The sequence below is a fragment of the Zea mays genome, chromosome 6, assembly GCF_902167145.1.
Source record: "Zea mays cultivar B73 chromosome 6, Zm-B73-REFERENCE-NAM-5.0, whole genome shotgun sequence".
In the NCBI taxonomy this organism is placed as follows: domain Eukaryota; kingdom Viridiplantae; phylum Streptophyta; class Magnoliopsida; order Poales; family Poaceae; genus Zea; species Zea mays.
Window position 1 is genome coordinate 174,183,897 of NC_050101.1, and position 20,627 is coordinate 174,204,523.

General features: G+C 45.9%; 3 protein-coding genes across 3 annotated transcripts; all 3 read left to right on the forward strand.

The window, feature by feature from the left end:
- Positions 1–1,382: 1,382 nt before the first annotated feature.
- Positions 1,383–2,015, forward strand: LOC100285645 (nonspecific lipid-transfer protein AKCS9). The gene has a single exon (NM_001158536.2). The coding sequence runs from the start codon at positions 1,466–1,468 to the stop codon at positions 1,760–1,762; it is 297 nt and encodes a 98-aa protein (NP_001152008.1). The 5' UTR covers positions 1,383–1,465; the 3' UTR covers positions 1,763–2,015.
- Positions 2,016–4,326: 2,311 nt separating this feature from the next.
- LOC100284021 (uncharacterized) lies at positions 4,327–9,257 on the forward strand. The gene is made up of 6 exons (NM_001156919.2): positions 4,327–4,569; positions 4,670–4,874; positions 4,960–5,000; positions 5,081–5,155; positions 8,409–8,461; positions 8,771–9,257. Exons 2-6 carry the CDS (start codon positions 4,835–4,837, stop codon positions 8,859–8,861), a joined length of 300 nt encoding a protein of 99 aa, NP_001150391.1. The 5' UTR covers positions 4,327–4,569; positions 4,670–4,834; the 3' UTR covers positions 8,862–9,257.
- A 2,497-nt stretch (positions 9,258–11,754) lies between these two features.
- Positions 11,755–16,073, forward strand: LOC103630691 (LEAF RUST 10 DISEASE-RESISTANCE LOCUS RECEPTOR-LIKE PROTEIN KINASE-like 1.2). Its single transcript, XM_020539642.3, has 5 exons — positions 11,755–12,971; positions 13,907–13,939; positions 14,347–14,628; positions 14,737–15,187; positions 15,322–16,073. Exons 1-5 carry the CDS (start codon positions 12,152–12,154, stop codon positions 15,833–15,835), a joined length of 2,100 nt encoding a protein of 699 aa, XP_020395231.1. The 5' UTR covers positions 11,755–12,151; the 3' UTR covers positions 15,836–16,073.
- The last annotated feature ends 4,554 nt before the right edge of the window (positions 16,074–20,627 follow it).

Sequence of the window (20,627 nt, forward strand, 5' to 3'; positions counted from 1 at the left end):
GCAACCTGCACACTGGGGGACTTTACCGTGTCCTCCGCAATGGCGAGGGAACGCACAGCGCTGAGGCTTCTTTTGTTTGGCAAAACCAAGCCCCCCCTCGGGTGCGCTTCTTTGGCTGGCTTGTCAACAACGGCCGCGTTCAATGCCGCGTCAATCTGGCCAGAAAGAGGATTGTTCAAGACGCTACGTGTGAGATATGTGGGCAAGCTTCCGAGGACACGGCACACATCTTCATCCATTGCAGATTTGCCTCCCGCTTCTGGGGTGTTTTGGGCGTCCAGATTGCCCCGGGCCGCAGCAACGTCCTCTTGAGCCTGCTAAGGCCACCTACGGTTCCGGCGAAACACTACAACATGTTTGTCCTTCTCTGCTGCTGGCAGCTGTGGAAACGCAAAAATGATGTGGTATTCCGTGGGGAAAGATCGCCGCTCGCAACAACCATGTCATTGTGTCGCGCTGAAGCGGAATTATGGAGATGCAGGCTGCGACAAGAAGACCACCATATCGTGACTGCCTGGTGTCGTGTTTTGGTGTGTAACATAGCATAATTCCGATTGATGTAACCCCCACCCCCATGCTGTAAAACACAGGGCGTTTTGGCCACAAAGGAATTAAAATATAGGTGGGGACCCTCTCCCCTCCGGTGACATTAAAAAAAAAATTACGAATGACGATGGTCAATTCACAAACTCAATCAAAATCCATTATCTTGTTAACAGTCGCACATTATGTCTAGACATAGTGGACACATATCAACCATCAACCAACGTGTTCGTTACCTAGATATATCATCATCACTGATTAGCTTGAATCCAAAGTACTCGCACGATGTCGAAACGCTGATCCATGATCACGTTGCTCTGACGATCCGACGCTTGGGCATGTGAGGGTGAGGGAGAAGCTAAGAGGCTGCCAGCTCGGCCTCTTGCTAGCTTGCCGTCCAAAAAAGACGACCCTGAGTTTGAGGTGCGCGTGCTCGACGTGTAACTCGATCTGCAGTGGACGCCCTCTGAGACTTTGTTGAATGAATGCTGACCAGCTTTCGCCGTCCCTCCATAAGTCGAGCACGCTCATCATCATCATGGTGCTCGCCTCCTTTCGCTCACTAACCCAACCCACTACGCTCTCTCTAGAAAAAGAGAAAAATGATCGTCTTGTTCATACTGGGAAAAAAAGGGAGCGTCACCCCTGCTCCCGTACGTTTGATGCTCCACGCGTCGAATTCATTCATTCGTGGTCGGTTGGTCCCGTTTTGCTGCTGTACCAAACTCTATCTAGCTAGCCCGTCGCGCCGCGCTCGCTGTACGTGCTGCACCTAGCTCATCTCACCCACTTCTTCAAGGCCTATAAATATACGCCACACAGATGGCTCTCCATTCTCCACAGCACGCAGGCAGCACCCAGCACCACACCACAGACCAAAACGACCACCGCACCCGCAGCAGCGAAGTGTCCAAGCGGCGGCATGGCGGAGAGCAAGGCGCGTGTCGCGCTGTTCCTGGCGGCGCTCGCGGCGGCGAGCCTGCTGGCGCTGGCCCCGGCCGGCGCCGCGACGACGTGCGCGCCGACGCAGCTGACCCCGTGCGCGCCCGCCATCGTCGGGAACGCGGCGCCCACCGCGGCGTGCTGCGCCAGGCTCAAGGCGCACCCGGCGACCTGCTTCTGCCAGTACAAGAGGAACCCCAGCATGCAGCGCTACGTCAACTCCCCCAACGGCAAGAAGGTCTTCGCCGCCTGTAAGGTGTCCCTGCCCAGGTGCTGATGCTGAGTGAGTCGTCTGCCGCCCCATCAGGTCGATGTCGATCCATCCTGCTCGATCGATCGATCATGCTACTACTTGAGCACCTTTGGGCAGAGTTTAGTATTGCTCGAGAATAATAAACGGAGACGTACCACTCCCAGTACTTGGTACAGTGTGAGTTCGATCTGCTCTCTGCAGAAAGACTTGGTATATATGCCGTCATGTATGTATACGTGTCACGTGTACTACTATGAACTATGATGTTACAAAGACGAATACAGGTGTTGCCACTTGTGACTTGACTTTGGATAAAGCTCCCCAATGCCATAACATTTAAGGGACGTTTGAATACACTAAGGGGGTGTTTGAATGCACTAGAACTAATAGTTGGTTGGCTAAAAAATGGTAGTGGAATTAGCTAGATAACAAATAACTATCTAACTATAAACTAATTTACCAAAAATAGCTAATAGTTGAACTATTAGCTAAGGTGTTTGGATGTTTCAACTAATTTTAGCTACTAACTATTAGCTATAGTGCATTCAAACACCCCCTAAAGCTAATTGTTAGTTGGCTAAAAAATTACTAGTGAAATTAGCTAGCTAACAAATAACTAACTAACTATTAACTGATTTACTAAAAATAGCTAATAGTTGCTAGAGTGTTTGGATGTCTCAAACTAATTTTAGACACTGACTATTAACTCTAGTGCATTCAAACACCCCCTTAGTCCGTTGGGAACCGGGAAGGACTAGGCCATCAGAGCTAAGTCGATTGTTGACGGTAACATTTAGCTCACCTGTATAGCAGTTAACTATGTATTATTAATATAGTACCACACCTTTCTGACTCACAAACCTACTTGGTTCTTGTGTCTAAGCCGTCCTTAAGTTTACAGTCCGCTTCTACTCTTTCTCTTTTTTTCTCATCCACCTCATCGTTTAGCCAACTTATAGTCACATATTATACTTGCTAAACTATGGGTGAACTAATAACGATCAGTGAAGTTGGTAGGGATTGAAGTTTGAATATTATAGACAAGAAAGCTCCTGTAGGTGACATGTGTACATGTAGGGCATGTTTGGTTGCCGTTCTCGAGCACGTCTATGGATGGTAATGGATCATGATTTAAATGTTTTCACAAATTGCTAGGGTCCTAAATTATTTTTAGTCAGAAAATGAATAGAAACAGGGTCCAATCATAACTAGATCCGATCCTTACATTTTATAGTGTAAAATTTAGAGTACATTGTTACCTTAAGCACGACAGCCTCGCGCTGGCTCGGCCGGCCAGGGAAGCTCGCTCGGGCTCAGGCCTTCCCGAATGGTGGAAAACAACCTAAGCTGCACATGAAGACACAACCAACCAACACACCTTTTGGCGACAACAACACAATTATATGAACACATTTCTGATGCGCTAACCAGCGAAACTTTGGCTGCTCGTGATGGCGTGATGCTAGCCTAGCTGCTTAGCATGGAAAAAATGATTTTAGAAGTTGACAACTCTGTCCTGGTGGCTCTTTTCCGGTCAGATGAGGGAAGAAGGAGTGCTATTTGCAGGTTTGTGGCAAGAAATCATAGAGAGAAGAGTGGTTTTTAAATCCTTTGATGTATCTTTCGTTAATAGAGAGGGCGATGAGGTAGCTCACCTTTATGCAAGTAAGGCTGTAGAGTTGCCTCCTGTTTTTATTTTGGCTAGATTGCTTCCCCAATTGACTTATGAAAGCAGCTAGCAGGGATTGTAATTTCACTTCAAAACAATAATAAAGAACTTGTGTTCTTCCTAAAAAACATCACGCCTTTGTGCACGGTCAAATCACGTCGTGAACCTAGGCAACCAATCAGTCATAGAGAATTAACGCAATTACGAGATCCTAAAGGTATTTATTACTAGAACTAGCCAATTACTCATGCTTTGCTACGATTGTTATATACTAAGTATAACTATTGTTTATTTCTAAACACTAAGATTCATATATGTGCAAACAAAAATAAGTGTATACAAGTATTGATTATTTCTAAATATAGCTGCACACGAAGTATAGATATAGACTGTCTATGTAGCAGATGCACGAGACAAGCCCCGAATGGATTTGGGCGAGAACCACATATCATTGCAACGACCATTTTGACACCGTGAGTGTATACAGTATTGATTATGGGGTATTTAAGTATTTTTTAAGAACTTGTTTGACACAGCTTTTTAGCACTAGCTGCCGACTGTTTAAAAGGGTTCTTCCTCTAAATACTCTCTTTGTTCCGGAAAAAATGCAAATCTCACTAATACAGAAGTCATACTTTTTAATTTGTCACAATATATATTTAAAAAACTGATAAAATTAATAATATGTAATAAACATGGTTACATACATTACAGAATGTATTTTTAAAATAAATAAGTACTGCTAGTCAGCTTAAAATATTCCAGCCCAGCACACACGCGCAGCCCAAGGCCTTGACTCCCGTTGGCCCAACATTGGCGCGACATCTTCTGAAACCCGACTACCCGAGCGAGCCAGGCCCAGTCGAGCTTGAGCAGAAGCAGAGGCCTTATTGCATCGAGCACGCACCGCGCCGGACCGGACCGGGACCAGGCACACCACGCACGCAGAGCCCTAGAGGCATTCCCAAGTTCGAGCAATCGAGCCCCAGAGGAACGACTCCTGCCGGACGCCGCCACACCATCTGAAACTGACGGCGGCGGGCGGCCGCTGCTTCCTCTCCCTTCTCCGTTCAGATCCGGCTACTGGCGTCCCTCCTCCGCCATCTTCCCTACCCCCGACGTGGCGACGAGCTGTGAGCCGTGAGCTGTTCCAACATTCCTGGTATACCTTGAGGTTTCGGGTTATTTTCGTGCGTTTTCTTTTCTAGAAACCCGAGTTTCTAATTGCTCAGCCCGAAATTTGGGTGAACCCGAACGCGCAGTCCTAGTTCAAGCTGAAAGGAGAACATAAAAGAGGAGAGGCTAGGGTTTTGGCGTCCGAGACCAAACCAAGCTCTCTCCGGCGACGGTGAGGGCTCGATATCGGAGTCCAGTAGGCGGCTCCTGCTGCTTCGGCGGTCCCTAATCCCTCTCTCGGCAGTGTACAGATGGCGTCCGGCGGTCCGGCGCTCGAGCCGCTCGTCGACCGTCAGTACTCCAAATCAACCAACCATACCATTTCTTCGCTTCCCTATTTTCTTCTTCTTTCTGATGCTCTCCCCTGCTTCTGCAGAGGTCATCTCCGTCATCACCAACGATGGCCGCAACATCGTGGTAAGCAAGGCCCCCCAGTCTCTTGCTGTTGTGCCATATGGTGCTTGTGATTATTTAATTAATTCGTTTCGTTGATGCAGGGTACGCTCAGGGGATTCGATCAGGCCACCAACATTATACTCGACGAGTCCCATGAGAGGGTCTATTCTAGAAAGGTTAGTTTTGGCTTAGCTTCCCCTATTGATTCTGACCTTTTATTTTGATTTTAATTCTGTTACTAGGACCGTGCCTGTGCGTTGCAATGGAACAGATTCGCACCACGATAATTTAAATCTGAACGTATGTTAATGCTATTATATTACTAAGTTGATTCTTTAAGAGCGATGAGGTAGGGGAGTTTAGTATGACTTATTTTATTCTTTAAATATGAACATTTTTAATACTATTACATTGCATTGTTTTGCATAAATAATAATAGCAAAATAGAAGAATGAAAGGCCACACATGCTCAAATAATAATAGCAAAGATCTTGATATTGATGAATTGGATGATGGTTACTGATCATAGATACAAGTTGTAACTTGATCATAGATACAAGTTGGAACTTGTGTGGTTGAACTTGTGTTGAACTTGATCTGTTTTCTTTTATGCTATTTGTTTTGTGAACTCAAGTACTCAACTTATGTACGAACTTATTCTATATTTGAAGTTCTATGTCAAGTCTGAAAAGACGGATCAACGTTTAAATGCTAAAAAGGTGGTTCATAACGGTTTAACGTTTTATCGCTTTAATAACCATGCACTGAACTAGATTTTAAACCGAAAACGTGTCCCTGCGAAGTGCAGAGAAATAGAGAAAATCGACTGTAGTAGAAATATGGGGAACTAAATAAAAAAGGGCATCAGCATCAAAATTCCTGAAACCATATACCGTGGATAAATACATGTGGCAAAGAGCATGTACGTAATATTCACATTCTTTTTTAAGGATACACATGAGAGCAACTACGAACATGTTAAGGAATTATGTCTAACCTATAGGCTCCAACAAAGTACTGGCTGTCAACCCTTTTGTGCTAAAAATACTGTCTGTAGTAACCCACAGGCTAAAAAAATCAGCAAGCATCATTGTTATTAAAACGTCGCTTAAACGAGAAAACGTGTTTAAAAGTTGAAACGTCCGAACGTTTTAGGTTTAGGGCGTAGAATGTCTGTTTCGAGCGTTTAAACGTTGTTTAAGCGTCCAAATAGCGTTTTAGGGCGTTTTACACGTTCTGAGACGTTCTACCTGTCCTAGGCCTTTACACGTTCTGAGGACGTTCTACCCGCTCTGCTCTCCTCTCCTCTGCCACAGCCGGCCGCCGCCCTCCTCTTCTGCGCCGGTTGCCGCTCTGCTCTCCTTTCTCCTCTCCTTAGCCACAGCCAGCCGCCGCTCTCCTCTCTCCTCTCCTCAGCCAGCCGCTGCTCTCTGCCGGCCCAGCCGCTGACTGCGCCCACAGCAGCCCAGCCACTGCTCTCCTCAACCAGCCATAGTGGATGCTCATGGTCTTTATATTGATGAGTTCGATGATGGTCACTGATCATGCATAAAAGTTGTAAACTATGTTGTTGAACTTGTGTTGTTGAACTTGATCTATTTCTTTTTATGCTATTAGGTTTGTGAACTCAACTTATGTATGAACTTATTCTATATTTGAATTTCTATGTCAAGTCTGAAAAGACGTTTCAACATTCGTTTAAATGTTAAAAAGTTGGTTCATAACGTTTTAACGTTTTACCGCTTTAATAACCATGGCAAGCATCTGAATGGAAAAAAGTAATACAGGTTAGGCTAGATACAAATAAGAAAATGTCATAACATCAGGTCAGAAGAAAAATAGACAACCTGGTAAATTGTTGCGACTATTATTGTTCAGGTGTATCATATATTCTTATGTTGTTGGGAGTTAGGTATAGCACAGATATAGCAGTGCAGCCAACTTAATGAAAGGGAAAACATGCTGATGCTCTGTAAATGGTCTCCTTGGAAGCTTAGAGCAATAGTTACCAGAAACAAATTAGCTACTTGAAATGAGATTCATCTAGTTGCGACATTACGCTCAGACAAAGTTAGCAGCAACATCAATGTTCTACCCTTGACAGACTGTATAGAACAAAACTAGTTGTTTTTAATGAACTACAGCCTAAATAGCAAATGTTCTAAGGAATCGACAAGAAAATGCATATGTAAACAACGAAAAGGTTACAGTTGATCATACACATTGACAGTGATCGATGAGGTAAGATCAAATAGGGAACATACTACCTACTAAAAATGAAAATGAAAGTGATTTATGTAAATAAATCACATCGAGACGCGCTGTCCATATGGAGACCGAGTGGCGACTTGAATTCTAGGCATCTAGGGTTCATGATCTACCTGTATGATATGATTGCCAGGGAGAAGCAGGTTGGTAGGGGCCGCTGACATTGATGAGGTCGAACTTGGCAGGGTGGATTGGTTTGGGGAGGGGTGGTGGAGAAGGCCGGGGTGACATACGGCGTGGCTGCGGGAGGGCCAGGTCCCATCTGTTATGGCGTAGAGGCAGGGCGTCAGGGGACGTGGTGCATAGACTGGGTCCACTTGTTGAAGCGTGTGAGCAGATTGCAGGTGAGGGAGGCGGAGAGAGGGGTGAAGACAGGCTGTGTAGATTATATACGGATCAGGGGATTGGCAGGGCTTCTTTTTTTTCGCAGGGATGAGGCGAAGCGTCCGGACGACCCGTGTGCTGGGGTGAATCGATGGATTGTCAGGCAGACATTAGAGATTAGGTATAGTTGGTGAGTGGTGACACACTCACAACACATCGAATTAGCTGTTTCGTGCAAAATTGAAACCCATTTCCCTGAAAAACACAGCTATACCAAACCACCAGAATATTGGGTTTAATTGGATGCCATGAATCTATTCCTATCACCAGAATACTTGATTTAATTGGATGCCACTAATCCTAGTCTTGTCGTCGAATAGTCTTACAATGCTCTTCATCTTCTCGATCTTGTGAAATCATTGGCTTGTATATACATTACAATCTGTCCTTTGATAGTTCTGATAATCAGTGAGCCACTTTTTTTCTTGGCACCACCTCCTCCCCCCCCCCCCCCCCCCTCCCTTGTTGAATACTCTGCTCATTTGTTCTTAGTGGGATGATTTTTAGATGACTCTCTGTTCAGCAGTGTAATCATGGAATTAACAGTATGTAGGCTATTGATATGTTAGATTCTGATAGTGCTGTGAACTAGTTATCTTTTCAATCGATGGATTGCACAACTGGATTGAAATGAAACACCAAGCGCCAAGTGGTTGCGCAAATTCTTCTAGTGTACTTGCGTACTGCATGTGGCACTATCATATTCTCTAATTTCTGCTGTTCATGAGAATTTGGCAGCACATTTGGATCCTTATGATAAACATGATTGACTTGCAGGAGGGAGTCCAACAACTTGTTCTTGGTCTGTACATTATCAGGGGTGACAACATGTAAGATATTTCATCCGTGTCCTTTGGAGTTTTTGTTGCTTCCTTCTGAAGGCCATTTTCTGTTGTTCAATAATGCACTCGTTTTCAGAAATACTAAAGGGCTGTTTGGTTTGTTGCCTTAGCTGCCACAATATGCTTAACTTTTATGCCTAGGCTTAGTTCTTAAATTTGAGCGCCTAAGGTTAGGCAAATTGTGGCACCTTAGGTAGGAAACCAAACAAGCCCTAAGTATTCTGCCAAACTGAAGCTGAACCTAATAGTCGTTTGTCCCGCTCCTAACCTCTTGGCCTCATCATGTGAAATATTTAGAAGCGTTGTGGGCGAGGTTGATGAAGAGCTGGATTCAAGATTGGATATGTCGAAGCTAAGGGCGCACCCACTGAAGCCTGTTATTCACTGAGGTCCGAGTATGTCTTTGGGTAATATGTGGACTGGATGGATGGGTCACTGTTGAATGCAGGATGTAGCATCATCATGGTGAGGGGACTGAGTAATATGGACATGTATCTTGCGTATTGTGCAATGAATGTGTTGGCTGTTGGGTCGCTTGCCTACGCATTCTGTAAGATTGCAGTTACCATTAGGAACTGAACTCAACTCGACTGAATTAATATCATTTGGCTCTACTCGTAGATACAGTATGCTTGATTTGACTCGAAATTTGAAGAATGAAAGAAATAGGACTCGGAAACAGTGAAAGTAGCATAGTAAATTATTTGGATCCACGCAAATTAATTCCTTGGTAGTAAGTTGGCTACTTTGTTCTAAGAATATATTATAAGGATATACTTCTCTGCCTTTTCCTTTTATTCTAAGAATATGCTTCGCTTCTTTACCTATATACTAAGTGTATGTATACATGTGGTGTATGACAAGGCATATACATAACCGATAAATTAATACACAAAGAGGTTAATCTACTAAATATACAGAGAAAGCATGTTAAAAGGCACCAATTAAAAGATAACATAATAATAACATCTATTTTAGGATACCACATATAGAGATATAATTAGATTTATTACCATTTAAAATTGAAGCATGTTCCTTATGTGTAGGGACTATTTTCTTTGTAATGATACTACTACGTATATGGTAAGCTTGATAGTAGTGTTATATCAAAGATACCGACTTAAGGGATGTTTGGTTTATAGGGACTAAACTTTAGTCCCTCCACTTTATTCTATTTTAGTTCATAAATTGTTAAATAGGGAAAACTAAAATAGAGTTTTAGTTTCTATATTTAGTAATTTAGGAACTAAAATGGAGGGACTAAAAATTAGTCCCTAGAAACCAAACACCCCCTTAGACCTCATAAAAGTGTGCATACAAGTTTCGACTTTTTTAGGAGATATGCCTTGATGGATAATGCCACATGAGTACGAACATCACTTGAAGATGGTATTAGAGTAAGTCATCTACAATTTAAACTTCACACATATAAGATAGGTCAAATAAAACTAATTTGATATCAATTTATTTATAGGCGAGTTACATGCCATGCTCCTAACTTGTTTGGCCTCTCTTGTGTCGGTTGCTTATTTATCTTGATAGCCACCACCTTGTTATTTTTCTTTTTCTTCAATAAGTATGGTATAGTGTTCTTGTTGTCAAGATTTTAAGTGTAGGTGTTAGAGAGGTTGCTTGTTTGCCTTTTGGTCTTCTCTTTCTTCTTTTCCCCCATTCTTCACCTTGAACTCAAAGGACCTGTCATGTTCCTGGTGGCATATTGAGAACTCTATATATGGTTTTGGTAATTGAGACAACTAGTGGATTTATTCTAAGTGTTGTGATTGAGATATGTCTAAGTCCACATCCAAAGGATGATCAATGTTGGTGACCATGAAGATAATGGTGTTAACCACAATTAGCATTTTGTAAGCATAATTAGTTTTTTTTCTAAAGTATGAACAAAGAAAATCATGTAACATAATAGGAAAATTTTTGAAGCCAACTTTAAGGGTGAGATAAGTAAGTGAGTAGTCAATCCTTAATAACAACTAGTACTACTCTAGACTAAAATAGGAGAGTTGATACTACTTTTGTCACACTTAGTTTTAAACAAGTAATTGAATGCATACTTTCTATGTACCTATATGTGCCTGGATAAATTTCACATAAATATAAACAATTGCATAAGTGAACCACATAATACGATGCTCAAAATACACATCAATATAACTGTTATATTACGCACTCAATCTTCACCATATCGGTTAAAGTTATACGATAGTTTTGTCATTAGAAATAACTAAGCGACCACAATAAATTAAAGAATAGACAACATCCATAGACAATCGACTGAAAGCAACAACAAGCTAGAACTCATCTTGTAATCTAGTAATCATATCCTAAACAGTGAAACTGAGGACGACTAGCGGCGTCGACGTTGCGGAGGAGTTTCGGGTGGTTGGCCGGGGCTGGGGAAGAGGAGTTCTGGGTGGCGGTGGTTAAGGTGGGCCGCCTCAGCATGGTCCAAAGCTGCCCGAGGGGAATGCACTACTGGAATCCGGCTCTTTGCCGAGTGCTCGACGCTTTGCCGAATGCATTTTGTCGGGCACTCGGCGAAATAACACTCTCGCCAACGACCACATTTACTGAGAGTAAGACACTCGTCATAGACAGACACTACGCAACGACATCTCGAGTGTCAAACATTCGGCGAACAGCGACGCTCGACAAAGTCTCCGACGCTGTCACCTGGCGCCGGGACTGTGACTTTTCTTTGTCGAGTGTTCGACAAAAATTACTCTGCAAAGATGTCGTTGCCGATGTACAGTTCAGCGAGATTTTTTTGCCGATCGTCACACTCAGCAAAGACTTTATCAAATATTTTCCAGGTTTTGCTGAGTAATTCAGTTTTTGCTGAGTAATTCAGTCATTCAGCAAAGTAGATGTGTCCGGTTGTGGGCAAGCTTCACGCGCGCGGAAGACGTTTTAGACCCCTATGTGGTCCTCATGTATGGACGACGATGACTCAGCCGCGTTCCTCGCGCCCACCGCAACCGCTCCGTCGGGCCACGGGGACGGTTTCTCCATCAGCCATGGCCACGACGACATCGTCCGCCACCGAGCTCGACATGGCAGTAAAATTAGTGCAAACAGAAACTACTCTGGTTCATACATTACACTGTGAGAACTGAGGAGCGCAACCGCAGTGCGGCGAAGTTGACCCTAGTCGCAGCTGGTGGGCAGCAAGCCAACAAGGGTGCACAGCACAGCCGACCCGTCCCGTTGTTCATGAGATCGACAGGACGCAGTGGTCGAAAACGCTGTCTGTCGCCACTTCTGACCTCGCGTGGTGTCCCATCCCACCCGGGAGAAGCAAAAGTCCGATGCGGATGATCATCTCGTTCGTCAACCATCCATCCGCAAGAGGCGCAGCCTCAAGTCTTTGACCTTGTCCTCGCGCGCACTGCCGAGAGTCTCTTTTGCTTGGAGCCGCCGTCGAGCTAGGGAGAGAACGAAGAAACAGACGGAGTCACGCACTGGCCGCCGCCTGTACGTCGCTATGAGCCATCCTACCTTGACCTGTGCCAACAGCCCATAACCACTGCAAGGAGCCAAGGACCAAGAAACCACCAGCTTAAAAAGTATAGCACCCCGCGTCTACTACCTCTGGTTGAGGATCCGCGCGTCTTTGCTCGGCCGGCGGCATCCCCAGCTCCCCCTTTGCATTGCAAATTTGCAATGGCTCATTCAGAGCGAACGCAGTACCTGAATCTAGCTCTACCACCACTCCTCGTCGCCCTACTCCTCGCATCACTGCCCCAATACCAGCCACAGCCACAGCCCGACGACGACGGCGCCTACTTCCGGTACAGCAACTGCGCCCCGACGCCGTACCGCTGCGGGCCAGTCAAGTTCGACGTCGGGTACCCGCTGTCGGTGACGGGCGTGGCCCGGCCGGACTACTGCTCGTTCCCGGGGTACCGCCTGGCCTGCACGAACGGCAGCAGGCTCGCGATCACCATGAACGCTCCCGCCGGCGCCTGGGCGTTCCAGGTGACCGGCGTCGACTACGAGAACCGCCTCCTCACCCTCGTCGACCAGGGCCTGGCGCAGCAGGCCTGCCTGCAGCCGTACCGGAACACCACCATCGACGGCACCAGGTTCGCGTACACCGACCGCGACCAGTTCCTGACGGTGTACGTCAACTGCAGCGCCGCGTCCCCGTCGCTGCCGTTGGTGGTCGACGTCCTCTCGTGCCTGTCCGGGGGCCCGTCCTACTATAGCCTGGACAACGGGACGGTGGCGCCGGACGTGCTGGGGTCGTGCAGCTCCACTCTGGTTGTGCCTTACAACTCCTCCATGGCTGCTGCGGCTGGGAGCTCTGGCCTTGGCCTTGGGGATGCCATCAACGGCGGGTTCGCCGCGCGGTGGACGGCCGGTGCGGCGTGGTGTGGAGACTGTGTGGATTCCGGAGGCCGCTGTGGGTATAACTCCAGCAGCCCTACTGATCATACCTGTTACTGCCCTGATGGCACATCCTTTGGAACATGTTCGTCAGGTACACTTTTGTCCCTCCAAAAGAATCAAGCTTTGCAAGCCAAGGTTTCTTGTTTCTATCACCATATCAAGGCTGCTCTGTAGTTGGTTAGTGTAGAAAACTGCAAACGAGTGTGATGGAGATGGAGACAGGTTGGCTCTTGTCATCTGGAGTAGTATATGGGTGTAGTTCTGACCTGAATATATATGGACTCTACTGAAGCTCCCCGTAGCAACTTAACTCAATATATATGAATAGCGGTAGCAGGCCGTAGACGTATGTTTGACTCAAGGTGCGCATTGGCATGCTTCACATGGCCCCAATCTACTATTGCTTTACGCTATACCTGAACTGACAGTAAAATTTTCAAATTCCTCTTGAATTTGTCCATTACTTTGTCTATGGAAACATTTCCATCTTGATATTAACACTTCAACTAGACTCGTAATCAATTGTTGACTTGAAGATTCGTAGGTACCACAGAGTTATTTAAGTTGACGACACAAAGTCAAACTAAGTACCCTCAAATGTATAACCCTGGTCCGTTCCTGAAACAAAATCCAAATTGCTCGTCCTCTTCTCCATGACAGTGGCGTTCCTATTAATATTGATAACAATGACAAGATTAAAAAATGTGAGCGAAGAACTGGACCGCGATAGTTTTCTTAACACGTTTCTTCTAAAATGAAGGTTTATTGTCTATTTGTTGAATAGTTAGTTCAAAAGCAGCAGATGGTGGCAGTAGTGGACCTAGCTAACTGCTACTGAGGACGAGATAAAATTGTAACCACATTGCATTGCAATTAAACATGACCCCTTGGGAGTTTATGTAGTGATGATCTCTTCTTAGGAAAACTTGATGTTATTTTTAAGGTACGAAAACCTGATGTTTACTGATATACTCCGTACTTGGTCTGCACCCTGTTTCGTAACTTTTCCCCCCACTTATTTCGCAGGAACTAAGAAGAACAAAAAGGCGATTGCAATAGGTAAATTATGAACCTCTATCTGTTCTACCAGTAATACTATAATCTTGCATGGGTAACTAGGCATGATCTATAAATAGTTCATCGTTCGATCGAATATCGTTTAAATGATTCATTTTTGTTCTTACAAAAAAACTCTGCTGCTAGCGACACTTGCATCAATGATTCAATGGTCTTTGCCTGTTTTGCTTTAGTTTGTTGTGGGGATGACTGGTTTTTTTTGTAAGAATCTTAGATATATTTCAGATGATATAAGCACAATGGTGATTGTCAGCGTAATAGTCAGTGACTCCAGCGTCCTAGCAGAAATTAAGCAAGTGGGCTTGGCATCCCAACCCCCGGCCCGTGCACCTGCTGTCCTGTTATTTCCTGAACAGTGTCCTCACCATCTGCAAAATTTGCAACTTCAGGGAGCTCCATAGCTGCCGGCGTTTTGCTCTTGCTTCTTGTGGTCATGACGTGCTTGTACATCCGCAAGAGAAGGCAGTACAAGATGACCTCGTCCTCCAGGTTCCTCGAGCCCACTGCATCCGGCGGGACGCCGCGTTCCAGAGGTAGCACTGCCATGGAGTCCGGCAGCGTCCGCAGCCTGCAAACGCACCACTTCACATACCAGGAACTGGAGGAGGCAACTGACAGCTTCAGTGGCGCAATGGAGATCGGCGATGGCGGATTCGGCACCGTGTACAAAGGTATACATCACATCACACTGAATGAAAACACCATTAGCTTACCTAATAGGCTGTTTTCAGTTTGTTGACAAGTAATTTTACGTTGGATTGCGTGGTGTTCGTCGTCAGGGCATCTCCGAGATGGGCGCGTGGTGGCCGTGAAACGCCTGTACAACAACAGCTGCCGGCACGTGGAGCAGTTCCTGAACGAGGCGGCCATCCTCTCCCGCCTGCGCCACCCGAACCTGGTCCTGTTCTACGGCTGCACCTCCAGCCGCAGCCGCGAGCTCCTTCTGGTGTACGAGTACGTGCCCAACGGCACGGTGGCGGACCACCTGCACGGCCACCGCGCGGCGGAGCGCGCGCTCACGTGGCCGCTCCGCCTCGGCGTCGCCGTCGAGGCGGCCGCCGCGCTGGCGTACCTGCAAGCTGTCGAGCCGCCCGTCGTGCACCGCGACGTCAAGACCAGCAACATCCTCCTCGACGCCGACTTCCACGTCAAGGTCGCCGACTTCGGGCTGTCCCGCCTCTTCCCGCTCGACGTCACGCACGTCTCCACCGCCCCACAGGGCACCCCGGGGTAAATAAATTAATAAAGCCAGGACTCACGATGCCCTGGCTGGCGGCTGCATGCAATCGACGACATATATGGACAGCAAGATCGAAGCTCGTGTTTATTCCTGATCGTGGGCACCTGCTGGCACGTGTACGTAGGTACGTGGATCCAGAGTACCACCAGTGCTACCAGCTGACGGACAGGAGCGACGTGTACAGCTTCGGCGTCGTGCTCGTGGAGCTCATCTCGTCCAAGCCCGCCGTGGACCTGACCCGCGGCCGCAGCGACATCAACCTGGCCGGCATGGCCATCAACAAGATCCAGCAGTGCCGGCTGGAGCAGCTGGTGGACCTCGGCCTCGGGTACGGCTCCGACGAGGCGACGACGAAGCAGATGACGTTGGTCGCCGAGCTGGCGTTCCGGTGCCTGCAGCAGAACGGCGAGACGCGGCCGCCGATCAAGGAGGTGTTGGACGCCCTCACGAGCATCCAGGGTGACGGGCTCGGGAAGAAGACTGACGCGCTCATCGCGCCGCGCTCGCCCGACACCGTGCACGCTCCGTGGGATAGCATGGGTACAGTACAACCCCCCGTACTAGCCAATGAGCACCTTGACGAGTGCACGGTACCACAGTATAGGATAAGATCCGTGACTGAAATATGTCATGACTGATGCCTCTTGTTGTTGTGGTGTAAATCTCTCTTTGTCCCTTCAAACAGCCTGTAAAGGTATCTAGATCATCCGTGTTAAGGTATCAGACTGTTCACGATAGGGCGTTGGACCATTCGTGATGCAGATAGCTCTCATCCGATAAACCTAGATCTGGCCTTTCGATAGGGACCCGTCAAAAGAAGAGATCGTAAAGTTGCTTCAGAATTGATTGACATGGTGTGATCGTGTCTTCCTCTCTCTGCTCCTGGCTTCGTTTTCTTGTGCTCATTATGTCCCAGTAGCTTAGCAGATATGGTAAGAATCTATAAACAGAGCACCTTATGGATGCTATTTTTAAGAACCTAAAACTTTTTATGGTTAGTTGCCTTAAGAAAATTATATTTTAGGGCTTGTTTGAAAACTTAATTGCCCTCTAGAAATTTTGGAGATTAAGGGGGGAAATAGCTTTAAATTCCTTCCGGGATTCCCTTGGAAAATTAAGCTAATTTCCCCCTTAGCTATAAAAAAACTCAGAGAAGATTTAAGTTTCCAAGGGTTAGTTTGGCAACACTATTTTTTAAGAGATTTTTATTTTCTAAATAAAAATTAGTTTATTTCTCTTGGAAAGATGAGAATCAATTGGGAAAATGATGTTGCCAAACTAGCCTAGTGATCCATTTTTTTCCTTATGTGTACAGTGTACTGTACGCATTATGTGTCACAAGATGGGCCTTTGTAGGTGTCAAACTAGACCAGGGAACAAGAGCCCACGAGCCTTGTTTCCTCGGTCTTGTCCATAGTTGGGTTGGGCATACTCCGCCCGCAAACGGGCCAGAAATCTTGGAATCTCGCTTGCCCAACTTGCGGCCGAGCGAGCTAGTCGTCGTCTCGTCTCCCATACACCATACTCCGCCGGCGTCTCTGGATGGCGCGCTGGACCCAGCCACCCAGGTCCCAGGAGGACGCGGAGCGCCCGGTGGCAGCTTTGCTCGGTGCGCGTACGTGACGGCGTGTGCGCCACCCGCGAAGCAAGCACCAAGCGCAGCAGCTGGTGCGGCAGACACGCGAGGGACCCGTGCCGCGCGTGACGGGGCCGGCGCAGGACACCCTTTTCCTCGCGGGGAGCCAGCGTCGCCACGCGGTGGCCCCGCCCGGCGCGCGAGGGTGGCACACGCCTCCGCCTCCGCCGCCGCCTCCGCCTCCGCCGCCGAAAGAGGACAGGGGGGGGGGGTGCATCAGTGCCCGTGCCTGCGTGGGCGTTGCGTTGGGCCCGCGAATATGACGATCTCTCTCGCTCTCTCCCGCCCGCGCGCGTTCCTTCGGATGCGATCCCTCCCGTCCCGGCTCGGCATACTGTGCACTGTAAGTACTAGTCTTCGACGCGACTCAGGGCCGACACGTTATTTTGTCCGCTTATTTATTATTGCCAGCAAAAGCATATCTGCAGATGGATCCATGGGAATAAATTTAACGAGCGTTAGGGTGGTTCCCACTTCCTCGGCACGTAATCAATGTCACCGTCGTCTTTTCTCCGTACACAAGCCGGCGGGGACCAGTTTGGCCGGGCCCGGGCTCGGCTAATGCTGCAACGACGACCACACATAGTTGGATCAGTTCGGTTTTTGCTGGATCATACAGAGTTTTATATACTTGCAATTATTCACACAAGTGACCCGGCCATTGTATTTGGGACGCCATGGCCCACTGGCCACTGGCTTCTGCGCGTACCAGCCAATCTCCACGGCTCCACCTGGGTGGAATGCGGCGTGTGGGTGGGTACTTTGGTAGTGTTTGTATCCGTTCTATCCTCTTTTTTTTTTTTTAATACTACTAATCCTATTACATGAGCTCGTTTTCTCTCCTCCTTTGATAGAGCTAGCTGGTAAGGCCAGAAATGTTGGCGGAGCACCTAATATCCCAGACCATAGTTTCCTTTTTTTTCCCCATTTAATCAGCTTGTTGTTCTGTAGTCCAGTGGATTTACGCTGCTAGCGTCTAGCGAACTGGCTATTCAGGTCCCGGGCAGGACGAGATGAGGACTCGTGGTGGGTAGAGCACCCACCCACCAGGCCACCAGTCAGTCACCACCCGCGCCACGCACGCCGTGACAAAATCGCGACATACTGACCGTGACCAAGTTGTATATTATTATATCTCATTCCTCCTACAATCTGGTCATGCAATGCATAGAGCAGGGGCTACTCTGCTGCAGCTGGCTCTGGGTGGGTGGTGCAAACAAAGACTAGAATTCATTACTTAAACTGATCGCTGCGCTACCCTGCTAGGCAGGGATCCTTAAATAAATATCGCTTTGGTATTCGACCAACCAGACTTTATTCCAGTTAACTAGATTTATATAAAATACCTATACTATTCATATTTAAAAGTCTTTTATTATCGACCCTTACTGATTACACGGTATAAATATTAATATTTTATATATTTAGCTAAAGTGAAGTTGTTGATTTCTTAAAAAAAATCGAGGAAACTTAGTTTTTTTATACTAACTTCATGGTTGGAAGCAACCTAGTTTTTAATAATCCAATTTTCTCTAGTTTCCACAAACTGGTTTATGATTAAAAAAACTTGTTAATGCTGTTTTGAACCAACTCAGTTTTTATAAACCGATTCGAGCTAGGAAAAGTAGCTTCTTGGTTTTTTTTTAAACTAAATATCTAGTTTCTATAAATTGGAGCATAAAATTATATATTTGATACCACATCAGTTTAAAACTGGATGCTTCCAGTCCATAAAGACGGTATACCAGAGAGGGGCACCCGCCCTTTGCCCTTTGGGGATGTGGAGGGGGCAACCGAAGAACAAGAGACCCCCTTTCTCTAGTGCTTCTGCTCGTGGAAGCGACTTTATTTTAAACTCCCCTCCTCATTCTGGGAAAAAGGTGTGATTTTAGTATAGTATCAAATCAAATTACTCTGATTTTGACCAAATTCGTGTTGTTGTGCTATCAAAATAAATAAGTATTGCCAAATTCTTTATTAGATATATTTTAGTGTTAAGTATCGATTACATATTTTCCTATTCTTTTTTATTTTAAAGTGTACTCTCTCGGTCCCACAATAGAGTTTGTTTTATCACTTACTTTTTATGACCGTATTCAAATAAATGTAATAAATTTAGACACATATACTAATTATTGTATGAATCTAATATAATGTTAAAACAAATATTGATTTGGAACAGAGGGGTAAGTCATTGTGACCTTTTTTGGTGAGTCAAAAACATACAAAGTTTGATCAATTTTATATAATAAAGTAACTATTATTGTTATGATACAAATAAATATTATTGTATTTTTAATCAGTTATATTTTATAGTATATCGTAGATCTTTGTTGGCATGGGATAATGATACCAGGCTACCGTAAGTACCCGAGAGATCTATAGAGCGGGTAGAGAGTGAGTGGCATAAGCAAGAGACTCGCTAGATCCGGTGTACTGCTATTAGACTAACTCTTCCATTTTCTTTCGGTTCTGGATGAGATTTTCTTGACTAAATGGGTTGTGATTTAGAACGGAGTGAGTTTGATTTAGCCAAATTTTAGATATTTTGACTAAATAGTCGTTAATTAGAACTATATTTTGTAAGACGAAGAAGGCCAGCAGTATCTTTCAACAAACTCTGGATCGTTGACTGCGAGAGCTCGTCAAATAACACGATCTGCGATCGACAGAGACCGTATAAACAAAATTAAGATCAGCGGATGGCATGCCCGGTTTTAGAATTGTAGATCCGCTGGCAATAAACTCTGCACTTTATTAATTTTGTTGTCAACGTCACATGCATGCTGCTAGGACTAACAGACACGCTTAGACAATTTTTTTTATTACCCTATCCGTCCGAGACATGGTTCCACCCGGCATGGGTCATCAGATTTTACTAAGCACGCGGCACGCGGCACGCCGTCTCCCTACGACGACGCACCTGGAGCTGACAAGGCAGCGGGTGGCTGGCGGGTCACATCATCTCACATTTGTGATGTGTGTGCATGGGCTGCATGAATTTGCACCAATAAGCAGCCACGGCACTTCAACACGATTTGGTGTTTTTCCCTCTTTCGGATGATCGAGGTCTTTTAGTTGTTTTCAATGCAACCTTAAAAGGTACAAACTTCTTGTAGTAATCATATATCATCGTTGCCGAGTTTGTCACAAGTTCGATTACAATCAGCTTCTCGTTCGACCTCACACGACGAACTGCCAAAGCACCATAACATGCAGGGACAGATCCAGGGTATTTTCGTGGTGTCATGTGACACCAATAGATTTTAGTAATCTTCATTAAAATATATGCTTGTGAGTGTTTAAATGAGTTGATGATACTATAACTTAATGGAGATGACACCAATGATTATTTTGTCTAGATCCGCTCCGGATAACATGCCACTGCCAATAAAACCTAACAAGCAAACAAAGTGAACACATCACACCATCTTCTTTGCTGAATTTTGTTGCACTCCCAATAACAAAGCAACGCCGATCTGACCACTGCAGATCCTCTTTTAGAAGAGCCACAGACACATTGCAGGACAAGAAGCAAACCAAAAGAGCTAGGCGTCATTGAAAACCTATGACGACAACCATTGGGCCATTCTATAAGTTTCAATACACTGTTTGCAATGTTGACACACATCTGACTAGCAGACATACACGTGGAAAGGATGAGAGCTGATATGAAAGAGATGAAGTGAAGGCTAAAAAAAAGAGTGAGTGCCGGATAGGGATGCATATAGAGGAACAAAAGATTTACCCTTTGATACTGTAGGTTTAGATTAGATTTAGACATAGAGTATTTT